Source organism: Neofelis nebulosa, chromosome 1 (assembly GCF_028018385.1).
Source record: "Neofelis nebulosa isolate mNeoNeb1 chromosome 1, mNeoNeb1.pri, whole genome shotgun sequence".
Lineage (NCBI taxonomy): Eukaryota > Metazoa > Chordata > Mammalia > Carnivora > Felidae > Neofelis > Neofelis nebulosa.
The window spans coordinates 115091728-115110635 of record NC_080782.1 but is presented as its reverse complement, the minus strand read 5'-3'; the positions used below and the strand labels follow the sequence as shown (position 1 = coordinate 115110635).

General features: G+C 37.9%; 1 protein-coding gene and 1 long non-coding RNA gene across 6 annotated transcripts in view; one reads left to right on the top strand and one right to left on the bottom strand.

Moving 5' to 3' along the window:
- Nucleotides 1-18908, top strand: part of MAP3K1 (mitogen-activated protein kinase kinase kinase 1) — an 85616-nt gene that overhangs the window by 37227 nt on the left and 29481 nt on the right. For all 5 annotated transcript variants that reach the window (XM_058732110.1, XM_058732136.1, XM_058732118.1 and 2 more), the window contains exons 2-3: nucleotides 13602-13752; nucleotides 16628-16828. In XM_058732110.1, the coding sequence (XP_058588093.1) occupies nucleotides 13602-13752; nucleotides 16628-16828 (352 nt within the window). The remainder of the gene's footprint in view (nucleotides 1-13601; nucleotides 13753-16627; nucleotides 16829-18908) is intronic.
- The window catches only part of LOC131512944 (uncharacterized), a 61211-nt gene continuing 58862 nt past the window's right edge, over nucleotides 16560-18908 (bottom strand). Inside the window, exon 4 of the long non-coding RNA XR_009262396.1 lies at nucleotides 16560-16826. This is a non-coding gene — a long non-coding RNA (uncharacterized LOC131512944). The remainder of the gene's footprint in view (nucleotides 16827-18908) is intronic.

Here is an 18908-nt window from a genome sequence, read left to right as displayed (position 1 = left end):
GTATCTTCTTTTTTCACCCCTCTTGGAAAATTAAGATGCACATAGGTCTTTAAATAAACTCATTTAATTTCATTTTATCTAATATTTCCTAACAGTAGGGTTATAAACTGTTTAGTATTTTATAGAACATTATTTTCACCAAAGTTAGATCTTTTGTCTAGAAAATCTTTCAGCATTAATCAACTCCATGCCAGTCCTTCTCTTTCCTTTAAAATTATTCAGGTGTTACCTTCTCTGTGGATCTTTCCAGGATTCCCCTAGATAAATTTAAGGGATGGAGATCCACTCCATCCTTGCAACTATTTATGGTATGTTAAAATACTTCTATTGTTGCAGAGATGGCCTCATATTTTCTCTACCATAGAGAAAGTGCTAGACTAAGCACCTGGAGGGATAGAGGTCCTGTCTTATTTATCTTTTGTTTCTTTATCCCACTTTGTATATCTGATGCTTAGACCAGAGCTTACATGTAGTAGACATGCCAACATTGACTGAACAAAGTGGGTTTCTAGCATTAAAAGCATAAAGAAGAAAAGCAACATTTATTAGGAAGTCATTCTTCCTCATTTTGAGCATCCCAGTTAACATGCCTTTCCACCAGCTAGAAGGAAGTAGTACTATAGAAATAGTATCAGCTGTTCTGCGGCATTTGAAAGAAATCATTCTCCTAGCAGAGGATGTAAGAGGGCTTTGTGCTCTAATTTGGTGCTATATCATACTCTCCTCCATTAATCTGGGAACAGTGAAAATAGCCCAAGGGTTTTTATCAACATAGATGTATTCACTCAAATTACATTTACATACAGTTACATTTTTAACTGTAAACCAACTTTTCTTAAAAGAGAGGAATATATATAGTAACAGTCCAGTCTTCCAATTACTAGCCGTACTCATTTGATCTCTTAAAAGAATACTCAAACTGAACTGCCATGCTTTTTGAAAAATAACTGACTTGGTAAAAATGTAGTTAACACACCCATTGGAGAAAGTTCCAAAGAAAAGCATACACCAGAGCCTCCATATAACATTGATTTGGGATCTTTCTGATGCAAGGCAAAGTGGTTAAGGAACAGCCATCCCTCCCCCCACCCCCCAATACCTGCTTTGTGCCATGGACTATGTACTAGTGCTCTTAGACTGAGGACAGGAGACAGTGCTTTGTGGGAAGCTGTCCCCAGTAGTGGTGTAGGGAGTTCTAGTCTACTTCTGTAACGTATTGTAAAAGCCCCCTATACTTATCCATTGGTTGTTATTTAGACACAACCCTAGATTTGTCGTGTAGCACAAAGGAGAATTCTTAAAAGGAAATAGACATTTACCCGATACTATAAAGTATTAGTATCCTTTTCCTTGCTTACTAATCTGTGATCAACAATTCAGGAAGATAAACTCCCTCTGTAAACAGTGGTTCTCAGAAACTAGTTTACATTAGGCCTGGTAGATCTCCCAAGTTCGTGGGTGTGAAGAAAAGAATAGTATGAATCTTCTCCCTGGAAAGATGGGTGGAAGAATAGTAGTATTTAGAAATATTGTTACAAAGGTCATTACTGTGATGAGTAAAACAAGTATTTTTGAAAAATACTTAGTTTAAGTAATAAATATTCCCTTGGCAGCAACTTTTCAGTCCATTTGTCTGTCATTGTTAGCAGAATAGCATTGTTTTTCTGTCACAAGGATTTTCATGTATTTTGTGAGTTGATCAATCTTACAAAATCATGAAACTGAGGGTGCCTGGGTGGCTCAGTCAGTTAAGCATCTAACTGTTTTGGCTCAGGTTATGATCTCACAGTTTGTAAGTTCGAGCCCTATGTCAGACTTTCTCTCCCTCCCTCCCTTTCTGTCTCTCTCAAAAAGTAAATAAACAGTAAAAAAATTTTTTTTAAATCACAAAACTCATTTCTATTCAATTCTGACAGTTTTTATAGTTTTCACTCATCTACCATAAATATTGCCATTTAATTTTAGTTCATAATTTGTGACAAGTCCGTGAATTTCACTGAACTTGAATCATTGTTGGTTCACTTTAGTCTGATTTGTTTTCTTTTATGCACATACATGAGAGGTGTGACCTTAAAAAGATGTCTGCCTTCACCGTCTCGTTTTTCTCTGAGTGCCTTTTTAAAAATGTTTTTGATTTCAAATCGCTAATCTTCTTCTAGGATTTTTATTTCCTTACTAACCTAACTTGATTACTACCTTGATTCATCTTACTTCCTTTAATTTTCTTTAAATTCTGAGCCTGCGTGGCTCAGTCGTTTGTGTCCAACTCTTCATCTCAGCTTCAGGTCATGATCTCACAGTTAGTGAAATCAAGCCCTGCATCAGGCTTTGCGCTGATAGCACAGAGCCGGCTTGGGATTCCCTCTCTCTTCTCTTTCTGTACTTCCTCTGCTTGTATTCTGTCTTTCTCTCTCTAAAAATAAACAACAAAAATAAATAAATTCTTATTGCCTCCTGGCAAGTTTTAACTTCTGTTGTAGTCATTTTCTTGACTGGTCCGTCACATACTTGTCATTACATATGACTGTTATATGTCCTCTGGCTTGATAAAGTATATATAATTATTCTCATTTGATACAGATTTATTGATTTTCAAATTCATCTGTTAGCACATTTAGAAGGCAGGGTGATTTTTTTTACCCCAGATTTGGATAGCATATCATAGTTCCATTACTGTGTGATGTTACCAGTAATGCATTTAGACTGGTCTGTTTGTGGTAAATTAATTAACTTAAACATAGTAGTTCTTAATGGAATGTGTCAGCTGAGAGAGAGGGATGTACCAAGGAAACTTACTAATCAAGTTTTTGCATTGCTGCTTTATATTCTTCCTGGGACTAAGAGGTATTTTTGAACATTCATTTTTCATTGTATCTTTTTCTTGATTTATGTAGGCACAGGAAAAACAGCCCCTTTAGTTTGATATTTACTCATGTATAAGTGTGTCTACTTGAAAGACTAGCCTTGGTGTTTTACCTTCATTGTGTCAGTAACTTTGTAAGCTCCTGAAGTCCATCCATTAGCCTCATGTGTTAATTATACAATATTTACTTTTCCTGCAAAGTAGTTTTATCAGACTCCTATTTGAATACTGGTATGAATATGTGACCAAGAAAGGTGCCTTTTAATCATAAAATAGTGTTGAGTAGAGTTAAATAAAAATGCAGCTCATAAAACAATCTAGAATCTTTTCTTTCTTCACTTGGGGCACCTGGGTGGCTCAGTTATTTGAGCGTCCAACTCTTGGTTTCAGCTCAGGTTATGATCTCACAGTTTGTGAATTCAAGTCCTGCATCGGGCTCTGCACTGACAGCATGGAGCCTGCTTGGGATTCTGTCTCCTCTCTCTACCCCTACCCCTACTTGCTCTCTGTACCTTTCTCAAAATAAATAAAAATTTAAAAAATAATGTATTCTCCATTCATAATATTGTCCTAGTTGGTAGTTATCAATATGTTATTTACATTTAAGAACATTTTAATGGTGTTTGAATTTATAACAGTTACAACTACCAGTAATTCACTTATCAATCCGTTAGTGTTTATTCATTATTCTGTAGTCTTGCTTTAAATATATTTATATATTTTTACTACGTATCTAAGAACATATGGTACAGAACAATGTAGCTAAAATACACTTTTTAAATTTTATTTATTTGTTTTTGAGAGAGAATCTTAAGCAGGCTCCACGCCCAGCACAGAGCCCTGTGTGAGATTTGATCTCACAACCATGAGATCATGACCTGAGCCAAAATCAGGAATCAGGTGCTCAACTGACTGAGCCATCCAGGCACCCCTAAGATTTTATTTTAAGTAAATCTGTACTCCCAACATGGGGCTCGAACTTACAGCCCCAAGATCAAGAGTCCCATGCTCCACTGACTGAGCCAGTCAGATGCCCCACAATACACTTTTCTTTTTGATTCACTTGAATTCTCTAAAAGGAGACCTTCAGGCATATAGTTTACTCCATAGACTCGGTCATGGGTAATTGACTGCCAAAAAAATTCCATATGGAGTTGCTACCATGAAGAATGCTTTGATACTGTCTAGTGGCTCTCTGCCTTTTGTAAACTCCGTTGTTATATTTGCACAATGATTGTTCATTCAGTATTTTACAAATTACTGATTTAGAAGTCAGAAAACCTTTTGATCAAAACCACAATGAGATACTACCTCACACCTCGCTAACATTATTGGTGAGGACGTAGAGAAAGAGGATCTCTTTGGCCTGCTGGTAGTAATGAAAACTGATGCAGCCGCTCTGGAAAACAGTATGGACGTTCCTCAAAAAATTAAAAATAGAGCTACCCCGGGGCGCCTGGGTGGCGCAGTCGGTTAAGCGTCCGACTTCAGCCAGGTCACGATCTCACGGTCCGTGAGTTCGAGCCCCGCGTCAGGCTCTGGGCTGATGGCTCCGAGCCTGGAGCCTGTTTCCGATTCTGTGTCTCCCTCTCTCTCTGCCCCTCCCCCGTTCATGCTCTGTCTCTCTCTGTCCAAAAATAAATAAAAAACGTTGAAAAAAAAAATTAAAAAAAAAAAAAAAATAGAGCTACCCTACAACCCAGCAATCACACTACTAGGTATTTATCCAAGGGATACAGGTGTGCTGTTTCGAAGGGGCACATGCACCCCAAGGTTTATAGCCGCGCTATTGACAGTAGCCAAAGTATGGAAAGAGCCCAAATGTCCATGGATGGATGAATGGATAAAGAAGATGTGGTATACACACACACACACACACACACACACACACACACAATGGAGTATTACTTGGCAATCAAAAAGAATGAAATCTTGCCATTTGCAACTATGTGGATGGAACTGGAGGGTATTATGCTAAGTGAAATTAGTCAAAGAAAGACAAATATCATGACTTCACTCATGAGGAATTTAAGATACAAAACAGATGAACATAAGGGAAGGGAAGCAAAAATAATATAAAAACAGGGAGTGGGACAAAACATAAAAGACTCTTAAATATAGAGAACAGAGGGTTACTGGAAGGGTTGTGGGAGGGGGGATGATCTAAATGGGTAAGGGGCATTAAGGAATCTACTCCTGAAATCATTGTTGCAAAATATGCTAACTAACTTGGATGGAAATTAAACAGTAAATAAGTTTTTTAAAAAAGCTTTTGAATATTCTTCTTGTTCTCTTTGAAATTGTTTGGGACAAGTTATGAGTTAAATAGGCTGTGTGTATCTGCTGGGTACAGTATCTGCACAGTGTTATTTCCTAGGTATTTGTTTATTAGAAGTGATAACCAGCTACTCTGACTCTGAATCAGCAATTGTTTATGGAGCCCACGACATATGTTGCTCTGAGTGCTCTGTTCGTAGCTATAGGAGGTGCCAGAGACAGGAGGTGCCAGAAAAGGCACTTGCACTTTTCTTGTCTAGGTTGGCCTAAGTTAGCTAGTGAGCAAATGACTGCAGTATGATTACCCATTAATATATTCTATTGGTTTAATTTTGGTTAATTTCATACATACTCTTCATGTGTCTATACCACATTCAACTTTTCCAAATCTTGTCAATTTTGCTTAAATTTTAATCTTAAAATTCAAATGGAGTGACAGTTTGGTTGAAACTAATCCATGAGGTCAGATAAACTGATTTTTAGCAGTTTATTTTTAGCATATATTTAGCATATATTTTTAGCATTTTTGGAATAATTTATAAATATGAATCCATCAGAATCACTAAGGTGGTATTAAACTGCTTATAATCATTGTTGACAATAAGTTGTATTACTGTCTTTGATCTTTGGCCTCCATATTATTTAACTCTTGATGTTATTGACCAGAATACGGGCTTTTTGAAAGTGAGATTCTGTGCCTGTGTCACTCAAAGGACTAAATAAGATTTGTACAATACTAGAAATAGCTGTCTCCCCCCATAAAGACTTTCTTTTTTAATATTTATTTATTTATTTTGAGAAAAAGAGCACAAGCAGGGGAGGGGCAGAGAGAGAAGGAGAGAATCCCAAGCAGGCTTCATGCTATCAGCACAGAACCTGTTGTGGGACTTGAACCCACGAACAGTGAGATCATGACCTGAGCTGAAATCAGAGTCAGATGCTTAACTGAGCTACCCAGGTGGGAACCCCCTCCCCCACAAAGACTTCTGATAGAAATTCTACATAATATAAAACTGGTTATATCATGGCCATACCCACATTAACAAATCAGTAGGGGGGGTTGGTGCCTGGGTGGCTCAGTTGATTAAGCATCCAACTCTTTTTTTTTTAATGTTTGCTTATTTTTGAGAGAGTGAGCGAGTGCATGCAACTGAGTAGGGAAGGGTCAGAGAGAGATGGAGACACAGAATCCGAAGCAGGCTCCAGGCTCTGAGCTGTGAGCACAGAGCCCGACATGGAGCTCGAACTCACAAATCAAGAGGTCATGACTGGAGCCGAAGTCAGACACTTAACTGACTGAGCCACCCAAGTGCCCCAAGCATCCAACTCTTGATTTTGGCTCAGGTCATGATCTTGTGGTTCGTGAGTTCAAGCCCCACGTTGGCCTCTGCGTTGACAGTGCAGAGCCTATTTAGGATTCTCTCTCTCTCCCTCTCCCTGCTTCTCTCCTGCTCCCTCTCTCTCTCAAAATAAATAAATAAACCAAAAAATAAATAATCAGTAGACCTTTGTTGTGACAAAGGTTTACTCTGTATAGAAAAAAAAAAAGCAATTGCCTATTTCTTGTTGTAAATCAGTAGGACTTGTGCCATCATTCTCAGGTTCATATATTACTGAACATGAGTAAAATCTTTTGGGGACTAATTTTCATAACATGAGCCATTTTTATATATTATTTCTTATGTAAAATTAGATATGTTATAAATGCTGGAAGATGGAAAAAAAAAAGACGGAAAGGTTGGACTGGCCATTGATTTTGATCTTTCCTCCTCAGTAGCAGCCCACATCTCTCAAGAAATTATCTCATGGGAAAATAGAGCTGTTACAGATATTTTGGCCTCATATCTTGGTCAACAAATTTTAAGCACTTGTAATCATTTTCTTTTTGCCCTATAGGATATAAGAGACTGTGGAATCATTCATATGTGGGTTTAAATCCTGTATTCTTCACATATAGACTTTATCACCTTGGAGATGTTACTTAACCTCCTTGGCTTTTTGTTTTTGTTTTTGTTTTTTTGCCAATGGGATAATAAAAGTTCCAGGTCTTGGGAATTGACTGAGGTGACCCATGTGGAACTGTAAGCGCAGTGCCCTGTCGATGTTAAGGGATTGTTAGCCTCTTTTGTTAGCCATATGCTTCACCAGACTCTCTCCCCAGTCTTACCTAAGTCATTCCTTCTCTTGACCTTTACTTGGAAACTTAAATTTTAAGGGTCCCACAACAGACTAGTTTTGTTTTGGAAGGGGGTTCTTCCCTTACTCTCCTCTCCCCTTGGTAACAAAGTCTGTGGGTTTTAGCATAAGAATTCCTACTCTTATGAGAACTTCCCACTCTTATGAGAACTTCCCAAGCAGACCTCAGTTGTGTGGCTCTTAATTGTGCCTGTCCCAAATAATTCAGTGTATTTCCAGGGTTCTGTGAGATTCCTTGGATACTGAAAGAATGAAGATTCTTTCTATATAAAGTTATCCATAATGTGAACTGTTTGACAATCTTCATATATACTAAAGTTAAACCCCTTAATTTCCAGAAAGGTTTCATATAATCATTATATACTCCTATTACAGTGAAATGCTCTATTAATGAAGAGAATTAATGAGCTTTTGAATTCTTAGTCACCATTGTAAAAACTTGTTTAAACTTCTTTGTATTCTTATCAAATAGATAAATAGCACAGATACCTGGCATTGACTCATTGTGAAAACAAAATCAGAATTGACAGTGACCTGCCATAGCAGTCAGAGTCAGATTGACCAGGGTCTAAATCCTGGTCCTGCTCCTTATATGTTGTGTGACCCCAGGCTTGTAAGCCTGCCTCTCCAAGCCTCAGATGGTAATGACCTCATGTGGTTATTGGGAGGGTGAAGTACCTGTAAATATATATAAAGCACCTAACACCTTGCCTGTCATGTAACATTAACTTTTTCTATTATGACGTATGTCTGGCCATTACTTCTCCATATTACTAGTTGACTAACATATTTCCATGCTAAAAATGAACTATTTAAGAAATAGCTTTTAAAAATTATAGTTAACTTGGTAGGATTCTATTTTTGAGTGTTTTTCGAATATCCTCTGTGTGCCAGAGCAATGAGCTGTGTTAGTGCTGTAGTCAGACTCTTTGGGGATGCAGGGAAGAGAGAGATTATGGGGTCTATTTCAGTACAATGTAAAAAGGACCCATGAAGTTTCCTCCATTGCAGCGAACACATGCAGCCTTTGGAGAACTTGGTTATTCACCACCCAGGGAAGTGTAAAAGTAGCTCTTACCGGGTAACAGCATATCAGGGGACCCAGGTACAACTCTCATGTTTATTTTCATTGCTTCTTTCCATCCTTCCATCGCTGACCTCATCTTCCTTCTAATTTCTCTTTGCTCTCCCTTATTTTGTCTCACTGTTCCTAGTTACTGCTTTGCTCTTTTTCTCTATTTTGGTGCCATTCTTCCTATAGTGACACATCCATGTATCTTTTAAACTCCCACAGTGGGCAGATCTGGTTAAAATATAACAATGCCATCTAGTATAGAGGGTCTTTGGATGAGGGCAAATTATTGCACTGGCCAAATGTGACTGCTGGAGGGATTCACGTTTATAAACCATAGTGCCCCTGAGCATCAGACACTACGGAAGGGGAGGTGGCTATGACTAGATAGGTGCCCTGGCTTCTAGTTGGGTGCCTTTTGTGGCTTGTCCAGGGCATTTGCCTGGATACAAAAATGAGTATGATGTTGCGGTCTGTCCCAGAAGAGCTCCTAGTGTGGTGAGGGAAGCAGATACTTAAACCAATACTGGACTTTATGCTGTATTATAATTAATATTGACATGGTGGGAGGGAGTGGCAACTGCTGTAGAGTGGGAGTAGGAAGTTCTTGATGAAGGCATGTAAGATGATAGGGTGGTTCTGTCAGGAGAAAAAAACCATCTGCAGTAGCAGAGAGGTATGAAATATCTTGGTGTACTTAAGAGAGTATTGAGAAGAGGGCAGTGACTAGTATTTAAGGGGCTCCTGGAAGAGGGTCTAGTATATGATACCAGTGAGGTCAGAGAGTCAGAAGCAGAAAGAGGAAAAAATCATCTAGAAGTTAAGGGAGAGGACATCTATAAGAGTGACGGTCCATTTAATAATAGCTGGTACCGTGGGAGGTCAGATAAAGAAAGGACCAAATGGCTTCATTAAGAAGGGGCCACTGAACCATTTCATTTGTTAGCAGGTAAATTCTGTCTCTAGAAAGAGACTAGAACAAGAAGCCTAACCTCAGAAGAGAAAGGTTCTCTGACACTCTAGATTGATCACAAATTTATTCTGAGGAATGTTTAGAACCAAAAAAAGCAAGAAACCTCATGTTTTCTAAATAAACAGGAAAGGAAGATAAAGCTTAATCTGTAACAGTGTTTAAGTTTCTCATATTTGTCTGGCTAAAATTTCATTTATTTTTAAAGTCTTCAAAATACTTTCCCAAAATACATTATGTTTGTTTTGTCAAAGAGTCAGAAATATACAAGCTATTACTTTAGATAAAATAACAGGTATTGGTTGTAGGTACTAGGTCAAAAATAACTCTCCAGAACACTCTTGTTTAACCAAAATGAATTAGAGGCCCTCTAATCTCCTGGTGATTTAGCAACTATCTGTTTAGATTAGTTTGTGGGTTTAAGATTAAGATTTAATATTATTATAGCTATAATGTTAATTGGATAAGACACATGACTTCTCTATCCATACACACATGATTTTTTTCCTAGTCAGTAGAATTAGGATTTACTGTATATTTCATTGAAGCTAAGATCCCATTGGTTGTAAATGAAACCATTATTTTTTTTTTTAACGTTTTTTTTTTTTTATTTTTTTATTTTTGAGACAGAGAGAGACAGAGCATGAACAGGGGAGGGGCAGAGAGAGAGGGAGACACAGAATCTGAAACAGGCTCCAGGCTCTGAGCTGTCAGCACAGAGCCTGATGCGGGGCTCAAACCCACGGACCGCGAGATCGTGACCTGAGCCGAAGTCGGCCGCTTAACCGACTGAGCCACCCAGGCGCCCGGAACCATTATTTTATATAAACCCTGCCATAAATTACAACATTTGATTGTAAGAGGCATTCAGATTTCAGAGATACTAAAATGTGAAAAATACACATTTTATAATTAATGATATATAATTATTTATGAAGACATTAGAATATTTTGGTTTATATTTACAGATTAATTTAGGAACAACAAAAATTGCTCTACTAAATAACATCTAAACTGCAACTGTAGTCTTAATTAAAAACAGAACTATAAAAAGAATAACATGAGTAGTCATTAAATTTTAAAACTAGGAAGGTTCTTAGGGCTGTCAAAGATGTTAATACATGATTATTCATTTAATATATGCTTTGATACCTATCATAAGCCTGACATTGTTAGATGTTGTATATATAATGATGGATAAAACACTGGTCCCTGCCTTCATAGAGTTTATAGTTCTTGATGGGGGATCGGGAAATAGGTTTGCAAATTGCAATGAGTACTTTAAAGGAAAAGTACAGTGCTGTCAAAAAATGGAACAAGGTGGGGGCGGTGCCTGGGTGCCTAGTCAGTTGAGCATCCAGCTTTGGCTTAGGTCATGATCTCCTGATTGGTGAGTTTGAGCCCCAAATCGGGCTTTCTGCTGTCAGCACAGATCCAGCTTCAGATATTCTGTCCCCCTCTCTTTTTGCCCTTTCCCCACTCACACTCTCTTGTCTCAAAGTTAAATAAACATTAAGGGGCACCTGGGTGGCTCACTGGGTTGAGTGTCCAACTTTGGCTCAGGTCCTGATCTCGGATTCATGGGTTCAAGCCCTGCATCAGCCTTTGTGCTAATAGCTCTGCAAAAGTCTGTGCAGAAGTCTTGAGCAGGAAAGATGTTGGAGTTTTTTAGACAGTGAAAGAAACACAAGGGTGGGGTAGAGGTCTAGGTGATTTTCAGTTGAGATAAGACCACATGGTGCATAGCCACAGTGGACCTTTTAAACATTTTAATCTAAGCCCAGGGGCAAACCACTGGAGGGTTTTAATAGAGGAAGTGACCCTGGCTGCTCTGTGAAACCTGGACTGGAGTAAGATTCAAAGTGAAGAAGCCCCCTTAGGAGTCTGTTAGTACAGACCAGCTAAGATGGCAACTTGACCTGAGGGATTGTGAATGGAAGATACATTTTCTTGAAGATAATTTGCCAGTATTATCAGGAATCTTAAATTTGTGTATGGTCTGACCCAGCACTTCTATTTCACTCCCTTGTTCTGAAGAAACAGATGTATGTAAAAGTTGAACTACCAGTTTGCTCATTCCCTATTATTTATTGAGAAATTGGTTTAAATAATTACAGTATTTTCAAACAAGCAAAAAGGAAAGAGGCAACTCATGCCAACTTTAAGGAGGCCACATCTTCCAGGAAGAGGTGTTTAGACAGGGAGAGTCTTCTGGTGGGTTCCTGGGAGAGATACACTGAAAATACAGAATGGAGAAGAGATACTCCTAAAACAAATGTGGGGGAGGAGAGACATTTAGGACCAAAGGGAAGATAAGCTCTCTTGTCTGGGAGTGCAGGAGCTTCTGGTGTAAAATGTACTGCAGTTCTGCCATGTGACTTATTTTTTGAGAACTAGCCTGGGAACCTAGCCACGCCTTGCAACGTTGTTACTGGAGGGGAAAGTGTTTGCTTTTCAAACTAGAGAATTGTAAGTGAATTTTTGGTATGCAGTCAGCCCATAAATTCAGTTGCCTGTAAATCTGAGCTTCCCTGGGTAAGTAGTAACTGAACAGGATGAAATTTTGTGAAAACGTTTCTCTACCCCTGCCTTTTCCTTCCCTTAGCTCTCCCCACCCCCTACTCTCTCACTCTCCTCTCCTTTTCTTCTTTCTTGTTCCTTCCCTTTCTTTCCTCTCTTCCTTTCCCTCTCCTCCCTCCTTCTCTAGTCTTCTCTTATATACCCCAAAAGTTACATTTTATACTATAATTAGAGCAGGAAAAACAGCCAGGCACTTCTAAGTAAAAAAAAGAATCTCCTTCCTTTCCTTCCTTCCTTTACCTTTTTTCTTCTCAGGTAGCCTCTTTTTTTTTTTTTTTTTTTTTTTTGGACAGCTTTTTTATACCATGTGATGGGAATACTCTACTATGTGCTCTTAATGCCGATTTGCAAGTTTTCAAATGCTTTGTACTCTTTGCATTCCTAAAACTCTCTAGACCAGTCTCTGCACAGGGATGTTTAACTTGTTGATTTCCACTCCCCTCCAGAATTGATGCTTTAGGAAAACCAGTTAACCATTTACTTTCTAGTGCATATTTAGTTTTAAGTTTTTGCTGGTTCTCTGAAGATACTGCTGCTCTGTGGTTGTAATTATCTGGAAAATTCCTAGAGGAGTTTGCATTTCACTTTTTAGTAAGCTTGCAGCTATCATCTCTGGTATTTCCTTGAGTATTTCCTTTTCCTATCTATGTAGAAAAATCAGTTCTGTAGCTTTATAGAATTTCCAAAATAGTTATTGAACTTAGCTGATTAGTATTTTTTAAATTGTTACTTCTCCCAGAGTGCAAATGCTTTAACTGTTTCCTTATGAATCAGGTTTTAAAATCCATGCATATGTATATTGTATCTGTTGTATATATCCGCATGTGGATATAAGTGTATTTGAAATTAGTGGATGCTTTACCTATTAAAGGCTAAATAATTTTAGGAGCCTTTTAGGATTAATTTTCAAAAATTACTAGCTTACAGATTATTTTATTCTGATAACTCCACAGTATATTATGGAGTAAAGGTCACATGTTTGTACCAATTTTTACATTTTATATATGGAGTGTCCCCAATACTGTGATGTGGAAATAATGTTACAAGAATACAAATCTAATCATTTAGGCTTTGAACAAATATTGTGAGATCATAGAAGATGTGGTTAGGTTTCACTTAGCTTATTAAATATTGATTTAGCTTTTTTCAGAAAATGAGCATATCCACCAGATTCTATCTATATTTACTTAAATTATTGGAAATCCTTAAGTTATTGGAAATCCTAGAGTAGTAAAATGCTCTTCTAAATATTTGTCTGTTAAATACTTCAAGTATGTGAGAGTGGTATAAATGGAAGCAGTGCAGTCTTCATGAATGTGTTTCTTAATGCAGTACTTAATGTCTTGGGATCCATTTTGTTAACTACCTGTAAACAAAGGTCTGTGTTAGTAGTATTAGTAAGCCTGCACCTTCTAAATAGAACTTTTCTTTTTAAAGGCACTATTACACTCACATTACCATACAACATTGAAAAACAGAGTATATACGATTCACAGTGACACTTTCTTTCATACTTGGCTTAAATCGTTTGAGGTTTTAGCAGTTACCTTTTTAGTTACATGTCCACTGAAAATATAAAATACTATTTATTCTTGGAAATTTTTTATATACTAATCTCCTTCTTATTGCTCCCTCCATTTTAGTCGCGAGATGGAGAATAAAGAAACTCTCAAGGGGTTGCATAAGATGGACGATCGCCCAGAAGAACGAATGATCAGGGAGAAACTGAAGGCAACCTGTATGCCAGCCTGGAAGCACGAGTGGCTGGAGAGAAGAAATAGGAGGGGCCCTGTGGTAAGTGTCTGTTTACCTGCTATAAGGAAGAAAGCATAGGAAGAGATGGGAAATTAAGCATAAGTAGATCCTCTTGTAAGCTTTTTTTTCTTCTTGATTTTAAGTGCAGTTATTTGATTTGCTTAACATTCTAGCCACTTGGAATAAAACATAGCTAAAACTATGCTCATTAAGCACCTTAAATTGTTCTAGAAACTGAACTGGTAGGATTGGGTAGCTAATGCTTAAAGCAACACTGCCCCCTACTGTCAGTGTCTAAAATCCTTTTGGTAGAGATTTATACTGTATTTTAAGAAAGAAAAGCAATTTTTCTAATGTTCTCTCTCTAAGATAGGATCCAAAGATCTGAGTTCCAGAAATCATCCAGGAAAGCAAAAACTGAATAGCCTCATAGAGTTTGAGGTAAATTTAAAAGATGCCCAGGGTTTGAGGAAAGAAACCTAGATTACTAGGATTAGGAGAGAACGTCATACTCCATCTTTTGCCATGGTTATTCTCTTTTAAGGTATACAAATACTATGAAATGTGCTTCTCATTCTTACAAAGGAGATAGACCTCAATTGTTAAGTGATCCCGTATCAGCCTGTATCAGCAAGTTTTTTGTCCTTTATAAACAAAGATAAGTTAAGATTGATTAGGTTTGGGGTAGGCAAAGGGATGGTGGGCATAATCATAAAAGTTATTGGGCAAGCTACTCACTTGACATTTGAAACCCTTGACCTTTACCCTTGCCAAATGACCAGCTAGCTCTCCATTCATCCCACTTGCCTATTTAAGTTCAAATTGAAATTAATTAAATGTAAATAAAGTAAAAATTTAGTTCCTCAGCCACATTAGCCATATTTCAAGTGCTTGATAGCCACATAGACATCCCTCATCATTGTGTTGTCTTGCACGTTCTACCTACTGGTGTTTACCCATGGAGCCAATATAGAATATATTTAATTGTTCCTTTATCTACCAGCTTTTCAAGCTGTGTTACTCATGAGTCCTTTCCTTTCCAGCTGAGCTTCCACATTTCTTCCATTTGTTTTTCATAGGAAGTAGTATGGCGAGAACCCCTCACTGTTTTAGTAATCATGTCAGAGGATAAAGATGAAGAAATCAGGAATTTATCTTAGAAAAGCAAAAGTTCTATTGAAATAACTTATAGAAGGGAGTAAATTTCTACCAAGTTACTACAAAGAACTTTTGAGTAGGTAAAGCCATTTGAATGTGTTGCTTTCTGGAGCTCCTTGTGCTAGTGGAGAGTCTAAATCTTTTGAGAATACCATAAAGCAGAAATTACAACTTTTTAAAAAGAAGCCAATAAAGCCAATCCTTTATTACATATAAACTAAGGACATTCCATTTTCTAAGATGAAATTTTGGTTTTTCTCACTGTCCCCTTTCTGGCAAATCTTTAAATACAAGACAGAGCTAAAGAGGGAAGAGATGTGTGGAATAAGACATTTGACACGTAGTCCTTAGCACAGTTATACTACCCTGTATGTTACAGTTTACAGATTTCATATTACCCTTAAGAAGTTTATAGTCTTGGGGCGCCTGGGTGGCGCAGTCGGTTAAGCGTCCGACTTCGGCCAGGTCACGATCTCGCGGTCCGTGAGTTCGAGCCCCACGTCAGGCTCTGGGCTGATGGCTCGGAGCCTGGAGCCTGTTTCCGATTCTGTGTCTCCCTCTCTCTCTGCCCCTCCCCCGTTCATGCTCTGTCTCTCTCTGTCCCAAAAATAAATAAAAAAACGTTGAAAAAAAAAAATTAAAAAAAAAAAAAGTTTATAGTCTACTTGGGAAATCTGATTGTGTTTATTATGTCTTATATAAATTACATCAGATCCTTCTTGAAATATAAGTGAGGTATAAATATCTCCAGTTGTGAAAATGCAACTTATAAATAAAAATAAAGGTATGAAATACCACAGAACAGTTTGTGAGTATACACCAAATGTGTGGACTGGGCAGAAAGCAATGATGACTTAGAAGAAAAATGTCAGGCTGACAGAGTTAAGGGCACTTTTGTTAAAGGTAGGATTTTAACCGAGCCTTAAAAGCTGGGTGTTTTCACCAGGTGAAGGTATGCTACCTGGTATGCTGCAGGCTAGAGATGTGGATTAGAAGGGAGAGTGGGAGTGAGAGTGCAGGACAAGGCCAGGTTAGGCGTGTGTGGTAGGCACAGCAGCTGGCTAGTAGAACAGTAGAAGAGTAGTGGAAGGAAGGTGGGGATGGTTGGCTAAGGCTACAGTGTATGGCCTTTTGGTCATAGCTAGATTAGGTCTGTTGAGAAATAGCAGGTTTTACAGCCTGCATTTGTGCTTGAGAGATTGATCTTTTAAATATCTAGCTTCTTTTGGTGATTCTGAAATATATGTCTAAACTATTGTAACATAACATTGCAAAAAAAAAAAAAAGGCAAAATGGTTTTGTATCGATTAGACTATTTGGGCACATAAATTACTCCCATTATTGTTTTCAAGATCCTGCATTTTCTCAATAGAAATGAAAAAACATCTACTTTAATCTAGTTGAATAAGTTAACTGTAGAAGGTATAAGTGCTTATTTTTCACATTTGTTTACTAACCTGTGATTGTTGATTTTTAATGTTAAGTGATTTAGAGCACATAACAGATAATGCTAAATTTCTAAAATTACATAATAACATTTTAACTAGTGATAAAGCCTACGTTAATGAAATCTGTGGGTAAAAAGTCTTACATTTATATCATTTGAAGTAAGACTAAATAAAAGTTGATATGTTGTCTGTTATATTTGTATAATATTGTGTGATGAAAAACTTGAGTTCATCTCTTAGTCTGTTGTGTTCAAATTTACTTATTTTTTATATTTTTAAGTAATGAGAATATTGGAATTTTAATTTAGGTGGTAAAACCAATCCCTATTAAAGGAGACGGTTCTGAAACTCACAGCTTGGCAGCTGAGTCTCCAGGAGAAAGCCAGGCAAGCACCACTTCACCAGCTCCCAAGGGCCGCCGCAGTCCTTCTCCCGGCAGCTCCCCGGCGGGCCGCACAGTGAAATCTGAATCTCCAGGAGTAAGGAGAAAGAGAGTCTCCCCCGTACCTGTAAGTTAATGTTTCAACAAGCATGTTAAGTTTCTACAATTTTTAGATTCATCTGTAACACAGAAAATATTGCTAGACATCTGTTAAAGCAGCACTTCTCAAAGTATGGTCCACAAGCCCTACATTGGGGGAAGAGGGAAGGTCCTGGGACCTTTTCTGTGGATCCGTTAACTCAAAGCAAATTTGGTAATAAAACTGAGATGTTATTTGCCCCTTTCACTGCATTAACATTTAAATTGGTGGGTAAAGCTGCTGGTGCATTCACCTGAATTAAAGCTGTGACAATAGAAAATGTATTCTTCACTTGGGTATTTGGCATTTTCCTTAAGACTAGTTAAGTGAAGGAAGGAACTTGAAGGAAGGCAACGGAAATGTTTTTTCACCAGTGGTAAAATTTGAGATTTCAAGCAAAAATTAGAATTTTGGAAAACTATCTACCACTGTCAGCTTGACAGTTTCCCAATCCTTAAAAGAATTTTCTAATGAGATCAGTGATTTTATCAACTGTGATTTTTTTTTTCCATATATATCGCACAGTGAAATGTGTGAACATTTGAGAGATCTGCATAACTTAGTGAACCAGTACTTTCCTGATGACCAGTGCAGGATGAAACAAAACCATCCTTAGGTAAATGATCCATTCAAATTGTGTGAGATATACCATCTGGATTTTAATGTGTAACAGTAGGAAAAGTTTGTTGGTGTGGTTTCAGATTCCATATCACAGTCTCCTTTAAGAAACCACTTTTTTGGGGGCGCCTGGGTGGCGCAGTCGGTTAAGCGTCCGACTTCAGCCAGGTCACGATCTCGCGGTCTGTGAGTTCGAGCCCCGCGTCAGGCTCTGGGCTGATGGCTCGGAGCCTGGAGCCTGTTTCCGATTCTGTGTCTCCCTCTCTCTCTGCCCCTCCCCCGTTCATGCTCTGTCTCTCTCTGTCCCAAAAATAAATAAAAAACGTTGAAAAAAAAATTTTTTTTTTAAAAATAAAAAAAAAAAGAAACCACTTTTTTGGAGTAGTATCAAAAAAGAGTGTTCATAATTACTGTCTTTTACAATACCTTTCCCAGCTACATATATTTGTAAAGCCACATTTTCTTCATGTACTTTAACCAGAACATAGTATCACAGCAGACTGAATGCAGAAGCATCAATGAGAATCCAGCTGTCTTCTATTTTAAATCAGACATCAAAGAGATTTACAAAATGATAGCTTCCAGAGAGAAAATGAAAGAATGAGACCTCTAGTGGCAAAATGCAAGTTAAAATTGACTTTCTAAACTTGAAGAGCAAATGAGTGAATGGTAGAATGATTAAGGTCATGCCTACCAAGGGGAGATTTGCATATAAATCCTTCCAGAAGTAAATTTTAAGTGAATCTTTTCACATTAAAGCCCAAGATACCTACCAGTATTTATTGGCTTTATGTTGACACACCTTTAAATGAGCTATTAAAAAAAACCAAAACTTAAAATAAGAACAATCATGAATCTGCAAATTAGGTGGAGCTCAGCAAGAGTGACTTTTGTCTGTTCCTCATGGCATCTGTGGAAGTTAGAATATCCAAAATGCTTCCTTACTCCCATATCTGGTGTTTCAGCTGGGATGCTAGAACAGTTGGGGGCTGCTGACATCTCTTTCGTTCTCACAGCACAACACCAAGTGTTGCAAGGTAAGAGAGAACATGAAACATATTTTCTCTCACAGTCCTAAGAGGGAATCCACCCTGCTGACATCTGCTCTTGGACTTCTAACCTCTGAAACTGTGAAGCAGATTTCTGTTAAGCAAAAAAAAAAGTGTATCAGGAGGGCAAGTCCAGTGTGGAAGTTCTTATAAAGCTGCCTTATATCCTAATGCCTTATTGCCCAAAAGTAGTTACATGCCAGTTGCAAACCCAGAATTAGTGTGGTGGGGGACTCCACAAGGGTGCAAGTACTGGGCGGTGTGGTTCATAGGGGCCATCAAAGTAAAAGTCTACCACGAGTACATACAAATTACATTTTCCCTGCCCTCTCCCACTTTAGGATAGATGTCAAAGTTACCCCTCATTTAACAGCAACTTAGCATTTCATTATCTGGATAAA